General features: G+C 38.4%; 1 protein-coding gene across 2 annotated transcripts in view; it reads left to right on the top strand.

Moving 5' to 3' along the window:
* The first annotated feature begins 306 nt into the window (after positions 1–306).
* The window catches only part of slc6a13 (solute carrier family 6 member 13), a 22,549-nt gene continuing 6,330 nt past the window's right edge, over positions 307–16,525 (top strand). Inside the window, exons 1-7 of one of the 2 annotated variants that reach the window (XM_043228862.1) lie at positions 307–2,683; positions 10,112–10,312; positions 11,918–12,052; positions 12,682–12,822; positions 12,911–12,998; positions 13,161–13,293; positions 13,958–14,092. In XM_043228862.1, the coding sequence (XP_043084797.1) occupies positions 2,677–2,683; positions 10,112–10,312; positions 11,918–12,052; positions 12,682–12,822; positions 12,911–12,998; positions 13,161–13,293; positions 13,958–14,092 (840 nt within the window). In that variant the 5' untranslated portion in view covers positions 307–2,676. Of the gene's footprint in view, positions 2,684–7,360; positions 7,408–10,111; positions 10,313–11,917; positions 12,053–12,681; positions 12,823–12,910; positions 12,999–13,160; positions 13,294–13,957; positions 14,093–16,525 lie in introns of those variants that run through there. The other variant, XM_043228863.1, reaches the window with a different exon arrangement.

Genomic DNA, 16,525 nt, shown 5'->3' with positions numbered 1-16,525 from the left:
CGACGCACAACGTGTGATGTGACTTGCGTTATGTGTCCAGTCAGAAAAACTCAGACTGTGTTCGTCTGAAGGAAGAAAGTCATGTACACCTAAGAGTAACTTATGCCATAATTTTCATTTTTGGGTGAACTATTTCTTTAAGAAAACAAGTTGATTCAGTACTCCAATAGTCTGGTATACTAGGGTGCTTGCATTGTTATGTGGTTGCTAGGGTGTTTTTTTAAGGTTGTGATGTTGTTACTAATGCATTCAGTTCAATGCATTCCATGTTTTTAGTGTTCTCTGTGCTTTTTAGGCTTTTCTGAGTGGTTGCCAGGGTGTTGCTATGCAGTTGCTGATGTATTCAGAATGTTTTAGTGTCATTCTGATTAATAAGGGTATTCTGGGTGATTGTCATTGGTTGCTATGCGGTTACTAATTCATTCTAATTCCTGTTTTAAGTGTTCTCTTTGGTTGATGTGGTGTTCTGAGTGGTTGCCAAGGTGTTGCTATGCAGTTGCTGATGTATTCAGAATGTTTTAATGTCATTATGATGTTTAGGGTATTCTGGGTGAATGGCATTGGTTGCTATGTGGTTACTAATTCATTCTAATTCCTGTTTTAAGTGTTCTCTTTGGTAGATGTGGTGTTCTGAGTGGTTGCCAGGGTGTTGCTATGCAGTTGCCGATGTATTCAGAATGTTTTAGTGTCATTCTGATTAATAGGGTATTCTGGGTGATTGTCATTGGTTGCTATGTGGTTACTAATTCATTCTAATTCCTGTTTTAAGTGTTCTCTTTGGTTGATGTGGTGTTCCGAGTGGTTGCCAGGGTGTTGCTATGCAGTTGCTGATGTATTCAGAAAGTTTTAGTGTCATTCTGATTAATAGGGTATTCTGGGGGATTGTCATTGGTTGCTAGGCGGTTACTAATTCATTCTAATTCCTGTTTTAAGTGTTCTCTTTGGTTGATGTGGCATTCTGAGTGGTTGCCAGGGTGTTGCTATGCAGTTGCTGATGTATTCAGAATGTTTTAGTGTCATTCTGATTATTAGGGTATTCTGGGTGATTGTCATTGGTTGCTATGTGGTTACTAATTCATTCTAATTCCTGTTTTAAGTGTTCTCTTTGGTTGATGTGGTGTTCTTGGCGGTTGCTAGGATATTCTGTATGATTGCTGAGGTGTTGCTATGTGGTTATTGATGTCTTCAGAATGTTTTTTTGTATTTTTCTGTGTGGTTACTGCAATGCTATGCAGTTGCTAAGGTCTTATGAGTGACTTTTAATGCACTGCTATGTGGTTGCAAGAGCGTTCTATGTGCATGGCCATTACAGGGTAGATGCTAGGTAAATGTTAAAGAAAATTTGTTACGGTATTATTCATAGTGTTTTAAATTGTTGCTATGCAGTTGCTATGGTGTTCTCTGTGGTTTCCAGAGTGTTGCTCCTTAGTTATTAAAGTATTAAAACAGTTTCTAGTATTACTTGTGGTTGTTAGAGTGTTTTGGGTGGTTACCACTTTGTTGCTATGCAGTTGCTAAGGTCTTCCAAGCGTACTTTTATGTGGCTATGTGATTGTTGTGTGGCTGGGTGGGTTCCACAGGGTTCTGCTAATACAATTATTGCTGCTAAATACAAAGATATTATTCATATTGCTTAATAAAATTAAAGTTTATTTATAGCACTTTTCACAATAAAAATCATTGCAAAGTAGCTTTACAGGAGTAGATTTTTATTTAGGAGTAGAGCTATGCAGCTACCTCCAAAGCAGCTGCTAATTTCTTAAGAGTTTGTTCTAGGCGGTTGCTACGACATTGCTGGGTGGTCTTAAAGGGTTCCGCTAAGAACCTTAAGGTATTATTTGTTATGTTTTGGAAGTGTTGCTATGCAGTTGGTATGGTGTTTTGGGTGATTGCCACTGCGTTGCTATGCAGTTGCTAAGGTGGATTTTAATGCACTTGTGTGCCTATGAGATTGTGTATGTGGTTGCTAGGGTGATTTTATAGGGTAAGAAGTTGTAACCGTATTATTCAGAGTATTTATTGAGCATTGCTATGCAGGGGTTTCTAAGGTGTGGGTGGTTGCCAGAGCATTACTATGCAATTACTATTTTCAGATGTGGTTATGTGGTTGCAAGGATTTTTCAAAGTTTCGCTAAGAATTTTTTTGCTATGGTGTTTTGGGTGGTTGCCGGGGTGTTGCTATGTGGTGGACGACATGTTCTGAATGTTTGAAAAATGTCTGTAAAAACAAAAATGAGCGCACTCATTAAATAAATAAATAAAAATAATAGAAATGTGCCTGCTTTTGACCAATATCCCATGATCCTCTCTGGAGATTCATTCTGAGCCCCGTTTATTCAGCTCCTGAGAGGCTGGTGTGATCAGGGTGGTCTTTTGAGACGGAGCCAGAATGTTTCCTTTCTCTGGTGCCCTTCAGCTGAGAGAAAAAAAAACGCTTCACAGGCTGAAAGAGCGCTGGGTGACGGCGTTATGCAATCCGCCGGTGCCCCGCTGAAGCCTCACGCTCTCAGTGTTTTGTGAATGGGAGCGAGAGGGAGGTGCAGGGGGGAGGAGTTGGACTTAGACCATCCAGGGCTGACTGACGGGTTCCACGAAACCAGAAAACCTCCACATTAAAGAGCAAAACCTGAGAATATACAGCACACTTGACACTGCCGGCCGCCCCACAACGTCCTGATGAAAGGTGAGTTTCCTCCTGCTATTTCATGCTCCTTCATGCCTATTCAGTGCAATGCATTCTTCTGTGTGCATGACTTTTTTTAGGTAAAAGCAACTCTATAAGTGCACGTTTGTGTAGGTGTATCACTTTGATTCTAATCAAAACCTGTTTGTACTGTCACAAAAAAAAAAAATCGCTTTCAACGCAACTTGACTTTCTAAATAATTCTAACAAAAAAATATGTTAACGCTTATAGATTTATAACATCTCATTGACTGCAATATCGTGACTGGCTGCAGCACTAGGACAGTTTTCTACATTGTAGACTGATAGTTGAGAGTCTTCGGCCAACTTTACTAACACAAATGATTAGCATTAGAAAAAAGTAAGGAGCAAAACACGTCACACAAATAAACACTTTTATATTTGAGCTTCTTGTTTGTCCGCATTCCAGTTTTTGCAATACTGTTTAAAAATTTGGATCAGGAAGATGTTTTTATAAGATAATAATCTTATTTATTAAGGATGCACTTAATTTATCAAAAGTGACAAAACGATTGCAAACAAATTCTGTTATTTTGAAACTTCTATTCACGCAGTTTACCACAAAATTAATTTTCAACATTGATAATCATCAGAAATGTATCTTGAGCAGCGACTGAGTATATCGGAATAATTTTTGAAGGATCATGTGACACCGAAGACTGGAGTAATGATGCGCATCACAGAAATAAATGACATTTTAACAGATATTCACATAGAAAATTTACATTTTACAGCATTTTTGATCAAATAAAGGCAGCTTCAGTGAGCACAAACACTTACTTCAAAAACGTTAGAAATTCGTACAAATTTTTGAACAATAATTATATTTGTCTACAATTATAATTAGAACCGTGTTTTACGATCATGACAAACAACTTTTGGAGATCAAGGAAGAGAAGAACCAATTGCCTGCCAAGCAACTTCATTGGTTCTAAATGTGCAATTAATGATTTTGTGGTCAGAATGAATGCAAACTCCATGCACGAGGAATTTTAGTGCTTCATGCATCTGCATGAATCTGTCACGTATGTGATATACAGTCTGTAGATGTTTTCAGCTATGTGGTTCGTTCCTCTGGGATTTTTCCACTAGCATGTTCGCATTTCAAACGTCATTGCAACACGTGTTATTCTGCTTGCATGATTGAACAAGAAGCCACAAAGCGAAACAATAAACTCATTAATTTCAATTTGTTGGTTATTAATCAAAATCCTGGCAGCTACACCCATGAAATAAATGTTTGTGGATCGGTTCAATAGCTATGAATCCAAATAATTCGCTGCTGGGCTGAAGGTCCTAAATGACACACGAGTGTGACTTATGGACGCTCCCGTGGAGTTTGGCCTCGCATTGACTGTGCTGTAATATGTGTTTTTGGATTATTTGATGATCTTTCTGCCTGTACGTTCCAGCTTTATGTCAGCAAGTTGATAGATTTTCTGAGCAGGCAGAGGTCCTGGCAAACGGCAACTTTTGGCAAGATGCCATTTTTATTTGTCCTGCAAGTATCAACCTGCATCGAGAGCTCTTCTATTTCTGTCATTTCTCATCTTTCAAATCGTAATTTGATGTCACAGACGGCCCCAGAGGACACGTTTGCCCTTTCATATCTAATGAAAATTTGAGAAATGTTCGAGTTCATATTGAGACATTTTGATTTGCAGGCTCATCTTGTCAAATCTGAGCATTTTTGAGATCTTCTTCAAAACTAGAGGTGAGGTGAGATTTTACTTAAGAGAAGTATTTGAGGTGCATTTGAGGTGTCTAGAACTAGGTACTATTTTTCTTTATTTGTTTGTATTAATACATTTGAGATTGGGCAGAGTTTGAGATATTTTTAGATCTCCTTTGAAACTTGAGATGATATCTGTGAGATTAAGTCAGTTTGCGTTCCATTGGTATCTATGAGAAACAGTTGAGATAATAAGTAGATCTACTCTTTTCTTTTCCTTTGGTATTTTTGAGAGGTCTGAGAATTGAGACGTTTTTGAGATCCCTTTCGAAGCTTGAGATTAACAGGGTTTCATTTCTTGTGAGAAAAAAGAATAACAGCAGATCTTAGGAGGTCAGTTTGAATCTCATTGGTGTCTAGAAGAAACAGCTGACATATTACAGAGACATTTGAGGAATTCTTGGAATCTCTGAAATCTGAGATTAGATATTTTTAGTTTGAGACAGATTTAGATCTCTTTTGTAACTATAGTGATCATATATGTGATCATATGATCACGTATTATTTTCAGGAGGGTTTGCTTTCAGGAGAAACATCTGAGGAGAATGCGGCCGGGTCCGTTTGCATTCTGTTTTCTAGGAGAAACAGTTGAGATGTTAAAGAGATCTTCGTGGAATTCTTAGAATCTCTGTGAAATTTGAGAAGCTTTTGAGATATTTTTAGATCTCTTTTGTGACTCTAAAGATGATGTATGTGAGATTAGCGGGGTTTTCCCTTAGGAGAAATATCTGAGAAGCAGGACAATTGTGTAGGTCCGTTTGCATTCCAGCGTCTAGGAGAAACAGTGGAGATATTAAAAAGATATGTGCAGTTCAAGTCAGTTTAAGATCTCTTTTTGAGGATGTGATTTAATTGAAGGTAACAGAGTTTATTTTCTTATGAGAAACACATGAGAAGCAGGAGGCTTCAGAAGGTCAGATTGCATCTCAATGGTCTTTAGGAGAAACAGATGAGACATTAAAGAGATCCATAAATTTGAGCAGAGTTTGAGACATTTTGAGATCCATTTGGGTGTATATATGTGAGATTAGGAGGAGTTTTGTCCTCAAGAGAAATTATGTGAGATTAATCTGAGAAGATTTAAGAAGGTCAGTTTGCATCTCACCGCTGTCTAGGAGAAACAGCTGAGATAATAAGGAGATCTATAGTAGTCAACATTGGTGGATCAAACGAGTTCATCAAAATTGAAAGGTTTTGATCCTCTTCAAATGTTGACTACTGTGTATGCATTTCTTCTTTTCTCTTGGTATCTTTGAGAATTCTAAGGACAGTTTGAGATCTTGTCTGAGAAGCAGCTACTCCATTTGCACTCCATTTAAGCTCTTCTATTTTATTAACCTGGTATTTGATTTCTAGCGAGAACGGTCAGAGAACCAGAAGACTGAAGTACAAAACATTTTTGATAACACGGATAAGTAATTGAGATACTAAAGAGATCCACAGTTTGTTTCTAGCACAAGTTCCTGACTTTTAAATGTAGAGTTTGGTATCATTGGTATCATCTGAGCACAGACTGAGATGCTTTTGAGTTCCATTCTGAAAAACTTGAGATCACACAAAGAGCAGATTCTGAGAAGCAAGGGACTCTAATATTACTGGTGTCAGAGAGAATTGACTGAGATGATATCTGTTTTGTGATTTTTTTTCCTGCTGGTAAACAGCGCAAAGAGAAGCTTAGCTCTATAGTACTAATGTGTGATCTCATCTCTGGCCTTGTGAAAACTGCAGTAAACTGTGATCAAACCGCTTGGCTCTGAGGTCATCTTCCAAACAAACGGCCTTCCAGCCCAGAAGTCTGTTGTACCTCACGCTGCCAGCCCTTCATTCCTTCAGGTGTCTTGTTAATGCAAGAGGCTATTTTTACCAGCCTGGTAAAGCTTTTCACTGACGACTGTGACAGTAGAGGCGCTGCTCTGTTTCTGCACAAGAGAAAGAGCACATTCTCAAGGCCTCAGGCTCTGCGGGACATCCACTGTGCTTGTTGTTTGAAACCTCAAGTATGTGGAACAGACATAGTGTCCCTTGAGGGACGGAGACAGGGAGACCTATGAACTCTGGACCCCTGGAGCCTTGAAGCAGGTTTTGATCCAGCACTGGAGTTGCGTATGGCATAAAATTAAGTGAAAATGTACTTAAAATCGAACACTGATATTAAAGCTGGGGAAACAAATCGATGCATCGCGACACCAAAAATTATTCTGCTGATGATTTTCTGAATGCATGGTTATTCTCTCTTGAATTTATTACATTAGACTGCACAGCATGCTGCTTGCTTCCAGGTCCTTACACACACTCCAACCTAAAATAATCATTCATAAAGTTTGAAAAGTTGAATAAATTAAAAGGGTGTTCACAGTGAGCTGTGTTTACATTAATCTTGAGCTGAGGTGTAATTACACGAATCAGCCACACGAGCACTTTTTTTCACAAGCAGGGTGTGAAGTTAAAAAACTAGATTGGAGCGCCATTTTCTGGTAAAAACTAAGCTCAGTATTGATTCCAGAGTGAATTGCGATGCATTCAGAATATGCCACAATATAAACGCAATGTGCAAAGTTTCACATTAAGTACTTTCCCATTAAAAAAAACGTTATAAGTGGAATGAGTTCATATCATGGCTTTATCTGCTTTCCTATATAATTTTATATTTAAATATATATATTTTTAAAAATATTCCGCTCTAAGTGTTTCAAAATAGGGTGAAGAAACAAGTGATTAAATATTTAAGCAGATGCATATGAAAAATAACCAGATTAAAAAGCATTAAACAGCATGTAAAAAAAAAAAGTTGGCAATGGCTGGAAAAAAAAATGCTGGTGAAAAAGGGTTAAATGATGACAGAATTTCTTTGTTTTTGTTTTTTTCGGTGAACTATTGCTTTAATGTCTTTGACTTGGTCTTGTTTGTGACGGGACCACTGAAAGCACAGATGAGCCCGACCCGTTAATTCAAGCTGACAGATATGAACACAGTGAGTGAGTCTTCTGTTTCACACACAGAGATTGTACATTCCCACAATGCTAGTGTAATCTGTCACTATCATGGCAAACAGCAGATAGTATATAGTCACCAGTATTGCCCTAGAATGCGAACTGGTCACCCAGAAATGAGTTCTGTCTTTTGTCATTACCAACCTTCAAACCAAACTTGTCTGAAAAAAGGCCAACATTTTGGTAGAAATGCCTGTTGTTTATAGTTTTTTTATTGCTATGCAATTGCTAGGGTGTTGCTGTGTGGATGCTAAGGTAACCAAAGCATTTTTAACACGTAGCTATGCAGTTACAGTACTTTTTGAAGCATTCAGCAGTGTTGCTATGCATTTGGTCCCTAAGTGTTTTTAATATGATGTTATATAATATTTTGCTATTAAGTTGTAATAACATTTTAAGTGTTTCATTGCACATTGCTATGCAGTTGTTACGACGTTGCTATGTGGTTGCTAAAATAGTGTTAACATAATGCTATGCAGTATGTGTGTGTGTGTGCATGTGTGTGTTGTTATGCAGTTGCTAGGGTGTTGCTATGTAATTAGTAAAGACTCTGAGTGTGTTTCAACATGTTGCTGTGCAGTTGGAAAAACATTGGCTAAGTCCCATAAAGTGAATGTCGCTCTAAAGGGTTAAACAAGTAACCGAAACTTTTTCTATAAGAGACGTCGAATCATCTCTTTCCAGATAACTCAACATTACGAGGAAGCTTCAACTTCCACTTTAACTTTCAAACGTTAAAAGTCCCATAAAGTGACTGGAAGGTGCCTTTCTACAGAAACACCATCACTGAAACAACCTGGCAGTGAACTGGGTCTGCATGGTGTGTCATACACTAACTTCTGTAAAAGCACCGTCTGAGGGCATAACTTCTAATGCAGAGAGTCCTAGTAATTGGAATAGTCTGTAAAATGTCTGCTGGAAACCCCAGCATCTTTTGTGGTCCTCATCAGGAGTTCAAGAACTCAGGCATGGGATTAAATACTGTCCACCTTATCTAAAACAGGATAACCAGAATTGTGCACAGCGAGCCGTCGAGGAGGGATATCAGAACTGAGAGCCACAATTTAGTAGGTCAATGGGGGGCTATCAGTAAGAGATAAGACCCTAAGCCTAACATACCTTGGCCAGGACTCCTGGGAGCACAGTGATAGGAGGAAATGCTCAAAGACATGTGTGAGCTTTTGTGTCCAGATCTAGGGAAGCTGGAGGCAAGAGAAACTCGTATCCACAGTTTTGTCTGAAGAAGCTCGCTCCTCGTCTTTCAGCCAGCTGGAAACAAGAGCCCCACAATTACAACTAGTATGCTGAGTTTTACCCCTTCCTGATTGAAAGCGAGCCTCAAGTGGAGCACTCCGATCAAAGTGATTACAGCGTATCTTCTCCCACATTTATATGCCCCAGAATGTAATTGCTCTGATGGTCAGGAATATTCAGTGTCCAAAGCAGAACCTACTGTACTAGCCTGTTCTGGTGACACAAATGTAGTCTGCCCTGGCAACTACAGTCTTGAACCACATAGAATGGGTAAGAAGCCTCTGGCGTGTAACCCTTATATGCCTCTGGGGATTGGCCCTCTAGAATAAATCCCCAGGCATTAAACCGCAACTGCAATGTCTCATGTTCAAGATGCCCCAAGGTTTAAGTGGATGCTATCACCATGAGACATCCTAGCCTTACATCCTTCAGGGTGCTCAGAATGGATTGGATATACAAACTGACCTCATGGACATCATTGTTCTATGTTCCACGGTTCCTGCCCAACCGTGTTCCTCTTCATATGCTTGCTTCTTATTCCATGTGATTCATTTGATTATGCTCCACCGCCCAACAATTGCTTGACACCCCTGGTGGGCCCACTATTCTGGCCTACGGGGCGTTGGTATGGTTACGTATTGAGCTTTCATTTGTCATTTGACACGCTTGCCTATCAGCATTTGTATCTTAACTTCATAACACGGTTCAGGTTGTGGCATTTTCCGTAGGAACTCCATGATGTCAGTCAGTGACTGAAAGCAAACATCTCGGCTACTTGTGTAACCCTCATTAGAGTTACATCCCTCTTGCTACAATCTTGAACTGCGCTGAATTTTCAGGTTACGACTCGCCTCCTCAGCATAACCCTGAATGAGCGGTTCCACACCGCCATCTTATAAACCCGTTTGTATGGGGGAGTGGCTTCGATGGTAACCGAAACGTTCTCAATAAGAGACAGCGAGCCGAACACAAATCATCTCTTTCCAGATAACTGAACATTACGAGGAACTTTCAAACGTAAATGATTTGATTGTGACACGCACACAAAACACAAAGCGGTCTCTGAAGACAAAGAAACCTGAAGATCATCTTATAACCACATGACGTCACCTACCAAGGTTATTTAAGCCAATTCTTGGTGTGTTTGACACACATGCTTCACAACCAGCTGAACAAAGAATGTTCCCTTTAGGGCTTTTGTGTGCGGCATCGAGAATAGCTTCTGATAGGGAACACTTTGTTTCTCTAGCTGATTGGGAGCCCTTCATTTAAAAGATTTAATTAAATTAATTACACAGTACATTGATTAATAAAACAATAACCACATAGGATTCATTGCATTATATTTTGTAATTAACTGCATTAAATAACAGTGAGTGATACTCTTGACCGAACAGCAGGCATCAGATTCAATCTTTTGTTTTCAAACAGGAGAGAAAGAAATCACGACCAAGATGGAGCCGTCTAATGGGCTGAACCGACCTCTGGAGATTGTTCCGCACACAGAGGTGAAGTTGAAGGACAGAGGACAGTGGAGCAACAAGCTGGAGTTTGTCCTGTCGGTGGCCGGAGAGATCATCGGACTGGGAAACGTCTGGCGCTTCCCGTATCTCTGCTACAAGAACGGTGGAGGTGAGGAGATGCAGAGGGCAGTGATATATACCGTGGTCCTGACCATGGTACATGTCCAAAAAGCCATGCTACATCATGGTACATCTCTTAATAAAACATGGTGTTAGAATCACAGCAAATCACAGTTTAACATAATAGTACCATGAACATGTCCATTAACCTCAATTACAAAAATGCACCAAAAAGTACCACAGTGCTACCATGGTATTTTGGACATGAACTGATATCATGGTTTGTATAAAGGTTCCATTGGAATAGTGTTTGATGCCATTCCTGCCCCATGATACTTGGCCCAAGAAAACACGGTATAACCGCAACATGTCCGAAAAACATCCAATGTACATTAACTACCATGATATTACTAGAGGTTCAAAAGTATAATAATACCATGGTGCATGTCACAAAATTATGGTATTACCAAAACACAATGTTACTATGGTATTAATATGGTATTACCAAAAAAAATGGCATTACCATGGTGCATTACAAAAAAACTATGGTGCATGTGAGTGTGATATTACCATAGTACATGTCTAAAACAAAAAACAAGGTTTTATCATCCAAAAATATTGTATAACAAGAGGTTTAACAGTAAACCAGCAGGTCAACATCAGTCCAGTGCTAGCAGACCCATTAACACATCCCTGCAGGAGAAACAGTGTTTGTGTCTGGACACCTTCCCTCAGAGGCCTCAGAGTAATCTGCCATCGTGTTATTTCTTGTAAAGTAGTTTAGAGCAGGGGTTTTCAATTTATTTGGTGACACAATATGATCATCCTCATTCCTCCCCAAATCCAAAAATGTAAAAAGCAATTAGATTTTTATATATAAAGACCCAATTCAATTATTAAATCATTGAATTAAAGTTATTGTTGGATGCATTGTTTATTTAAATAACTTTTTAATGCATTTATTATTTCAGTAATTGTTTTCATCTTTAATTAAATTAATTGAGTATGATCTTTTTCTGGGGTTAAATTACAGCAGTTTTGTTTCCACTGACGAAAATGATAAAATTGGTTGTAAACCATTTATTTTAGCTACATTTCAAAAAATATGTAAAGTTACTAAAGTTTTAATGTCACAAAAATAAATGAATTGCAACCACTTACCTAATCGTACCCATTCTTTTCCTGTTTTAGTCCATTTTTGTTTGTTTTGATCTTATTTTAATGCAATACAATTGATTTATTTATATAGTTATTAGCTAGTTTATTTTATTTTTCTGAACATTTCTGAACATACCTCCCTTGGTTTGGAAGATCCAACCGGGCAGTGAAAGTTGAGGATCTGATAAGGGTCGACACAGATACGAATGTGTTTAGTGTTTGCCAGGTGTTTGTGAAAATGACCCATTGATCTAGCAATTGGCCTTATGAGAGCTTTACCAGTTCAGAAGGTGAAAGGTCACAGCTGTTGTTTGATCAGTCCGTAGCGTGTGTCCAAACAGAGACGTTTGGGTCATTTCTTGCGTTTGCTGAAGTCTGCAGCTTCTCAGATGTTTCTCCTGAGAAAGAGACCTCAGTAATCTCCCACATTTCTCCCGTAGACTTTCAAACTGTGGTCCGGAGAAATGGTATGATTTACGTCTTCGTCCTCTTCCAGGTGCATTTTTCATCCCCTACCTGATCTTCCTCTTCACCTGCGGTATTCCCGTGTTTTTCCTGGAGATTTCTCTGGGTCAGTTCACCAGCGAGGGAGGAATCACATGCTGGAGGAAGATCAGCCCGCTCTTTGAAGGTGAAGAAACAACATGTTGGTTCCTTTAGATAAAAGTAATAAATGATGAATAAATAAACCAATACATTTATTTGTGGTAACTAATTAAGAAGATATATATATATATATATATATATATATATATATATATATATATATATATATATATATATATATATATATATATATATATATAATTTATTTATAAAATAATCTGAATATCACAAAATGTTATATTTGGCTATTTGTTATGCAGAAATAAGTGTTAATCTTTATATACTGTTATAGAATTTGTTAATACTTTTCATTTGCTTTAATTTTTATATTTTCACTCCACAATAAAATTTTATTCATGTGCTTTTGTCATTTTCATTCATTTTATTTTTAATGTTTTTCAGCTTTAATTAATCCGCATTTACTTTTTATACCTGTTTATTTTTGTTGTTGTTTATTATGTCTCCTTTTCAAGATGAGTGCCGCACATTTTTTCGTCTGATATTTGTTGTGGTATTTTAGTTTTAGTGAACAATGTTCTGCTCTATTTATAAATGAATGAATGAATAAATTGCGGTAATCAAGAAGTGGCGTCTTTTGGACCTCTTCTACAGCCTGATGTCTTTTTGACACGAGCCGTCTATCTTTACCTGCAGGTATCGGTTACGCGACTCAGGTCATCGTGGCTCTGCTCAACTTCTACTATATAATAGTTCTGGCTTGGGGAATATTTTACCTGTCCTTCTCCTTCTCCTGGAACCTGCCGTGGTCCTCCTGCAACAACACCTGGAACACAGGTGAGCTCAACAAACCTGTAGCTTCATCTCTTCTGGTGCATTCGATTTTTACTGTATATGTAATCCGGAGACTGCTGTTGCTTTTCAGATGCCTGCATGGAATTCCAAAGAAGAAACGACTCTATTGACCAAACTCACCTTGAAAACGCAACATCGCCCGTAATTGAGTTTTGGGAGTAAGTTTGACTATATCTTCAATTCATTTTTGTTGATCGTCACAAAGAATCGTCTGTGAAAAGACATTAAAGGTCCTTTATAGAACCATTTATACAAATAGGTTCTTCCACGACGTTTAGGAGTGAAGTACGCAGCTGGTGCTGATTTCTGTGTCTCTGTAGGCGGCGGGTTTTGCGGATCTCGTCTGGGATTGAGGAGATAGGAACGCTGCACTGGGATCTGGTGCTCTGTCTGTTGTTAGCCTGGGTTCTCTGCTATTTCTGCATCTGGAAAGGCGTCAAATCCACCGGCAAGGTACACGACTTAACACCTGTCCATTTCTTTCAAAAAGTGCTTCACGAATTTTGGTTAACAAAACGAAAAAATTTGAATTTAACAGTGATCGTGCAAATGCTGTTACAATTAATATAAACGAAAACATATTTGAATGAATTGCTGTTATTTTCAAATTTCTGACATAAAGGCTGTTTTTTAAGATTTCTCCATTGATGTCTGGTTTGTTGGGATAGAGCAATATTTGGCTGCGATAAATCTGGTGCAAAAAAAAACTAAAAATCACCTTTAAATGTGTCCAAATAAAGTTCTCAGCAATGCATATTACTAATCAAAAATGAAATTCTGATACATTTGCAATAGGAAATGTACAAAATATCTTTATGGAACGTGATCTTTACTTAATATCCCAATTATTTTTGCAGAATTTCCACCCATTTAATGTATAAATGACTGGGTCACACTTTTCAAATACCTTCATTTTATTATTTAATCTATTTTTCATTATTTTGTAAATAGATATTGTGCACTTCTTTGAGTTTTCCCTTTTTTTGTATTAAAGTATGTTTAATTATTTTTTTTTTAAATACTGTGTTAATTTTGGGAACATTTTATGAGCTGTCACGATAAACAACCAAACATGTGTTACCCTTTAGCTTCACGCTGTTTTCCTGTCACTCAACAGGTGGTGTACTTCACTGCGACTTTCCCGTATGTGATGCTGTTGATTTTACTGATCAGAGGGGTCACGCTGCCGGGAGCGTCCCGCGGCATCCAGTTCTATCTTTATCCCGATTTAGGACGGTTAGCGGACCCGCAGGTATCACAATCAGCTTTTCACCTACTGCAATGTTCTCGTCGTGACTCAATTCTGAACTAGCAACAATGGGCAAAATCTCGAGATTTTGTTTCGGTAATTCCTTTGGACACTGTTTTCTCTTGAGCACGCCGCGTGTCGAGTCGAAAGGTCACGTGATTTGTCTACCCAGGTGCTTTAGTCATGGCCCGGAGCAGGACGCCCAGCAGAGAAACATTGTTTTTTTTGTACTTCTTTGATAGCGTCCATCTGTGCGCTTGACCTTTGATCCGACTTTCACATCTGTGTCACTAGAAGAGCCCACAAAACCACGTGATATCCGAGAACAGGCCACCCAGATGCATCCCAGCATTCCTCAACATCGGCTTAAAAGCTCTTCGGGTGAATCTGGTTGAATTTGAGAGATGGCATTGGTTGTGTTCGCATGGTTTCATCTTAGGAGCATTGAAGTGAAGGCCAGGTCAACGAAACATTAAGAGTTTACACAAACAGGTAGACAAGGTTTGGCATTTTTGGTTGAATTTGAGAGATGGCATTGGCTGTGTGGACATGGTTTCATCTTAGGAGCATTAAAACGCGGCCAGTTCAAAACCAGCTAGTCATTTTTGGTTGGATTTGAGAAAAGCCATTGTTTGTGTTGATGCGGTTTCACCTTGTTTCACCAACTAAAACTTATGGGTTTACATGAGAAGCTGGAGAAAGTTTGCCATTTTTGGTTGTTTTTGAGAGATGACATTGATTGCTTTCATGTTATTTTGTCTTAGAAGTATAAAAATGAGGCCAATTAAGGGTTTACAGAACACTTTTGGTTGAATTTGAGAAATGGCATCGGCTGTGTGCACGTGCTTTCATCTTAGAGTGTTAAAGTGAGGCCCATTAAAATAAAAAGGTAATGGTTTTACATAAACAGCTAGTCAAAGTTTTGGTTGGATTTGAGAGAGAACATTAGTTGTGTTTACAGTATTTCAAGTATTAAAATGAGGTCAATTCAGTAAAATCTTAGGGTTTAGGCAAACTGTTAGACAAAGTTTGGGATTTTTGGTTGGATTTGAGAAAAGCCATTGGTTGTTCTGCTTTAGAAGGGTTAAAATCAAGTGTTGTAGTTCAACTAAAACATAAGGGTTTACATTTGGAAATTTGGTCTTTTTAGTTGTTTTTGAGAGATGGCATTGATTTATATTGACCTTATTTTATCTTGGAAGTATAATGGAAGTCGTCACAGTTGGGTCGACTTGAAGAACAGAATGGGAGAGTACCACAAATCTTTTTTTTGCGTTCCCGTTTGCTCAAATAGCAAAAGGAAAACCCATGACTTCCAATGAAAGGAGAAAAAAATAGAGAGAGACTGATAATGGCCTTTTTTTACTTAGACGTAAAAACTAAGCCAAAACCTTTAGATAACAAGCTAAACAGTTTGACAAGATTGGTCAAATGAGTGATCTAAGACTCCAGAAACCTGAGAAAAAACAACATAAACTGACATTCAACGTTGTAGTTAAAAAAAATGGATTTGTGAGATAATGGCTCATGTTTTTGTCTTAAGTGCATACAAAAGAGGCCAAAATAAATGAAAAGCAAAGAGTTGTCAGAGGTTAAAACGGTCAACTTCAGTATCATTGATCAAATTGTTAAGTGGTGTTCCTAAGCCATTTTAATTCTGTGAAGTGTTGAAGGGTATTCAACAATATTTCATGTTAAAGCATGTCTCTTTTTGGTCAATATGGACATTTTGGTTGGATTTTAAGAGATAAGAGAGCTATCCATTGCTGTGTTGAGATCATTTCATCTCAGAAGTATAAAATGAGGCCAATTCAACAGAATATTATGGGTTTGTGTGAACATTTCTGAAGTCAAATTGATCCAAGGCTCCAAAATCTTGGGTCACAGTCTTTAAAATGAATGTGAATCGGCTTTCATAACTCATTTCAATTCTGATTTTGATGTGTAAACATAGGCCATAATGAATGAACCCTTCAGCAAGAAAAGTAAATGGCTGGGTTAAAGTTAGTCCAGTGACCTAAGGATTGAAAACTTCCCACGTCTTGTGGGTTTTTTAGTACAGTTCTCGACCTCAGGTGATAACTGTGAGGTTTTAAGGGAACCGTGAGGAATTTTCCCAATGGAAAAACGCCGTTTCTTTTTCGCGTCGTCCTGGCTACGGAAAAAATGTCACCCGACGCATGATGATTTTCTGCTAGGAGACAAAACGGTAAAGTAACCGAGCATTAATTAGAGACCAATCACTCTTTTGAGCAGCAAGCGGTAGTTTTAGGGCATGGGTCTGTCATGTTTTAGGATTTTGTGTCATAACCGATTTAACACATCCACATCGCCGTGGCAGCGCATGAACGACCTGACTACGTGAGACAGAAACCACCGTGATTCGTGAGCGTTTGATTGACAGGCTAATCGGAAAACTACTGGCAGCACATTTTT

Source organism: Puntigrus tetrazona, chromosome 25, assembly GCF_018831695.1.
Source record: "Puntigrus tetrazona isolate hp1 chromosome 25, ASM1883169v1, whole genome shotgun sequence".
NCBI lineage: Eukaryota > Metazoa > Chordata > Actinopteri > Cypriniformes > Cyprinidae > Puntigrus > Puntigrus tetrazona.
This window is presented reverse-complemented; position numbering and strand designations above follow the sequence as displayed.